We start from the raw sequence: 4,580 nt of genomic DNA on the forward strand, positions 1-4,580 counted from the left end.
ATATTTCTTTATAAATCATTCCATAACTCAACATAATAAATAGATGAAAAAAACAATGGCATTCCATCATAAAACATCAGTACATAATCCTTACGAACAATCATTATCAATCAAAATAGCATATTATTCATCTAAAAACATATTATTTATTTCCAACCCTAATATAAATCAAAATATCTTTTTCTCAAATTCTAGCTGCTACCATTTGATTTCTCTCATGGAGGAGGTCTACGGATATTTTCTTAAGCATTTGATGGAATACTCATATATTGTTGCATGATTTCTGCCATCACACTTGCCATCTACAAAAGAAAGCGAATTTCACATCATGCATTTATACAAGTAATTTTTAATAACTCATTTGTTAACATCAAACATGCTAATACCTGTCTCGGTAACGTTTCGGGCCCTTGAGATCCCCCAGCAGTTCCAACCATCATACTTTGCATAATACGGATAAAATTTTGGAATTGTTGTTCCTGCATCCGCCTCATCGATTGCTCCATCTCGATTTTCCTTTGTGCTTCACGTGCTTCCATTTTTGCTTGTAGTCGTGCTTCTCGCTCTGCCTCCCTAGCTTCCATTTCCTTTATTTTTTCTTTCATTTCCTTGTACTTTTCTGTGGCATCCGAAGCAGTGTCATATCCTTGGCAATGGCTACGCTTATATTGGTCAGGAAAAACTTGGCTAGGCAGTGCACCAGCTCCTAAACATCGAACTCGGCCAGAATGCTCAGGCCCGAACACCTCACTGCATAAAAAATAATTAGTATCATAAAAGTTATAACTTTAGCAAAAATTAAATGTGCTCATTACCGAAATGCTTGCTCATGCACTTGTCTTGGATCTGTTCCCTCCGGCATGTCTTGGAGATGGCGTTTCATAGCCTCATTCAATAAAGCCTGACACAAAAATTGTGAATAACATTACAAAAATACTGACAAGTCATTTTAAAAAATTGAAATAGAATTCTTACCTCATGTTGTATAGCTTCATCAGCAATAGGAGACCTTCCTTTCTTTTTACTATGACAACTTAATTCTAATATTTCAATACGGGTAGGCTTTACACCATTTTCCTGAAACTAATCAACAAATTGCGGCATCAAACTTAACTAACACCAACTGTATTCTATTCACTTTAATCAATACTTTAAATCCCGACCCTAAAATTATAAAATTTGTGAATTAAAAATTATATAGAACTTATAAAAACAATCATTATATATAATGCTTACAAGTTTATCTTCCAATGTTGGAATATTTATGCGTCCTTGTGCATAAATTCTTCGTTTTTTATGAGCATTTTCTCTATTAATTTTTGACATTCTCTGCAATAGGTTAACAAAAATGCATCATATACGCCCATCTATATGTACAAAATAATAAATTTATTATTACTACCTCATTCTTCTTCCAATAGTCACATAAAGTTTCCCAAACCTCGAGTGTTAGCTTATGAGGGACAGGACAAATTTGCAAGAGCTCATCTAAAGGAATATTTGGGTCATAAGACGTTGCCTTGACTTCGGCCCTCCATCGCCTCCATGCAACTCCTATCATTTGCATCACAATTTTTTTGTGGCGAGTAGGGATACAAAAATGTTCCTACGAATATTAAACAAATTATATTAATTTCTAATTGAAATTTGGAACTTAAAGATTCTCAACTTACAGTTACATATCCCCATGCAAGATCCAAATGATTTTTAGGTATTTTCCTCCAGTCTAGAAAACTAAGGGGTAACAAGTTTCCATTTCGAGCAATCGTTCCCACAAAATTTGAAAGTGTGGGTTGCATTTCTCCATAAGGTTGACCCCTTTCATTAAATCTTACAACTAGTAAGTCATTGGGACCTAATGAATGAACATCTCTCATCACTGTCCTGCCCCGTGTATTTTGGCTCCTTTGAGATGAACCTAAAAAAGTATTTAAAACATAATATTAATTCATTAAAAAACATAATGTTACTTCATTGTAAATTCAATTAGCTATTCATATCCCCAAAAAAATTCTAACCTTCCTCATTATGCTCAACATTGTGTTGTAAGTCCAATTCAGCATTTTTTGTTCTCGATGGAGAGTGCGGCAGTGGTACATCTTGTGGTTCATTTTCACCATTTAATCCTCTATTATTTGATTCTTCTCTTCTAGATCGTCCTCTGGTATTTTGAAGCAACTTTTGAATTCTTTTGTTCACCATTTTCAAAGTGAAGCAATTCCTACAAGAAATAGACAACAAGTGTGTGACATTTTTCAAAAGATAGACTACATACTCATATTTATGTTGCAAATTCAAACTCTTATCCAGATTTTATATCTTTAAATTTTGACAATTCCAAAAAAAAGGCCAGAAAATTAAGATTAGACAATTTTATCTACAAAATGGCGATAATAAATAAAAGCTAACAAAAGGTAGTCAAAAACATAACGAGATATCAACATCTTTAAACCATGAAAATAAAAATTAATCACGCCTAAAACAATATGATAGTCTAGGACAGTCACCCAAAATTTTAAAAACTAGATTCAAATATATAGATATATATATACATACTTCAAACAAGAAATTACCTCCAAGAATCAAAATTAGTTGTAATGTTCTCCCTGAGAAATATCGGTAAAAGGAGATGAGTAGATGAAGCAATATATATCAATACATTAGATAGGTAAGTTTAGGGTTCTAGAAATTAAAAGCGGGAATCACGAAAAAAAATAGCAAAATAATGTTAGCGCTAAAAAAGGGGAGCCCTTTCATAGCCAATAAACATGGTATTTTAATTTCTATTTTGGTAAAATTTTATGATTAGAATCTTGATGAACCATATTAAAATTGTGCAGGTATAGGAATTTTATTCTTTCTTAAAATAATTCACCAACGAGCAAATTTTCCATTGCATCCATTTATATAAATAAAATATGATTATATTTTAAAATATAGACAATGATAAGATTGATAATGAGTTATTTTAATGAGTATTTAAATAAAAATGTGTGAAATGACCAACCTGGCTCGCATACAATTTAATTAATGGAATTGTAAATTGTAGTTTTAAATCTATTTTAGTAATATATCAAAAATTTTATTTGTTCCCTTTCTCAAAATTATTTAGTATGTTTCAATTATTTATTTTATTTATTTCATTAATTAAAGTATGTAATGCATCTCACATTTGGATTACTGAAATACACATGTTGCGTGTATTTATTTTATAGAAATTTTGATAGAGATAAGAAGATAAAATTATTAATAAGTTTTAAAATTATTTTAGGTATGAAAATAAAAAAGGATATTAACGTAATTTAATTTTGGACTTCATTAAATCAATCGAGATTCGACAGTTTGTATTATTATCTATAAAATATTTTTTAATAAAATTAGAAGATGGATTCCATGTGTATTACATATACAAGTGAGTTAATTTCCGATGACAGAGAAGCCAACAATGACACAGAAATTGGATTGTTATTTTTTCTAAGTATCTCGATCGGATTGTTGGATTTTTAAGGAGTAAGGAGAATGATTCACGATTTGTTGTGTGTATGTGGGGCGTAGGATTAAAAATTAAGGAAATTTAAATATTAATAATAGGTAAAAGACCCTAGGTTAAAAAAATATGTGACTTTGTAGAAACAATTTTGTTGACCACTTTAAAAAGTCTAATAAACCGCTGCCAAACAAACAATTGAATCGGTTTATAAAACCGCTCTTAAATTTCACGACGTTTAAAACGGTTTTAAATAACTGATGCTACAATTAATCAGCTGGATCAGTTTTCCAACCGCTCCTATTACTCTTACCTTTTACAAGCGGTTTCATTTAACCACTCTTGTTGCTACACGTATTTAGAGTGGTTAATCAAACGCTCTTAGAAGACCGGTCCTCAAACATTGGTTTTTTTGTAGTGTTTATATGCTAAGTGTAGTTGTTCAATTAATTTATATTGTAGAAAACATGGTGTGTGGTGTCACACACAGAAGATCATGTTATCAATTCCTTATAAATTATAAAAAGTAGCTCACGACTAAGATGGAAAGGAACAAGCCATTGGAATAGTCGTAGTGTAATTTGGTATTAGTTTATCTTAACTATAAAATTACACTAGTACACTCTGAGTGTATTGAGCAAGACCATTTAAAGTAAGTTCTTTTTATATTAACTGAATAAACGAACAAGACCTTTGTTATTATGAAAGTGTGTTCTCTTAATCCTGATATAATAACAAACGCATATATCTAGTATTTATTTCTTTGACTTATCAATGGGTGAGATTTAGTTCGATAAATCAAGAGGCCCGATAAGTTGGGAAATGATATTATTTATAGTGTGTGTTGTTGATTATAGAAGGAAATTGTGTTCTAGTAATCTAGGTTGATAATGCCCCCTAGAAGAGCTCATAAGGATTGTCGTGTAAACCCTGCAGGTGGACTTAGTCCGACATGACAATAAGGTTGAGTGGTACTACTCTTGGAGCTATATATTAATTAAGTGAGTTGTCAGTAGCTCATTTAATTAGTAGACATTTAATATCTTAAACACAGGGAGATTAACACACTCATGATAAGAAGGAGCCCATATAG

General features: G+C 31.3%; 1 protein-coding gene across 1 annotated transcript; it reads right to left on the minus strand.

The window, feature by feature from the left end:
• Positions 1-242: 242 nt before the first annotated feature.
• On the minus strand, positions 243-2,202 carry LOC122001363. The gene is made up of 8 exons (XM_042556074.1): positions 2,019-2,202; positions 1,674-1,918; positions 1,403-1,606; positions 1,237-1,329; positions 976-1,083; positions 816-901; positions 387-750; positions 243-302 (listed from the first exon to the last, which is right to left on the minus strand). The coding sequence occupies exons 1-8, from the start codon at positions 2,200-2,202 to the stop codon at positions 243-245; spliced, it is 1,344 nt and encodes a 447-aa protein (XP_042412008.1).
• Between the last annotated feature and the right edge of the window lie 2,378 nt (positions 2,203-4,580).

The sequence above is a fragment of the Zingiber officinale genome, chromosome 1A, assembly GCF_018446385.1.
Source record: "Zingiber officinale cultivar Zhangliang chromosome 1A, Zo_v1.1, whole genome shotgun sequence".
NCBI classification, from domain to species: domain Eukaryota; kingdom Viridiplantae; phylum Streptophyta; class Magnoliopsida; order Zingiberales; family Zingiberaceae; genus Zingiber; species Zingiber officinale.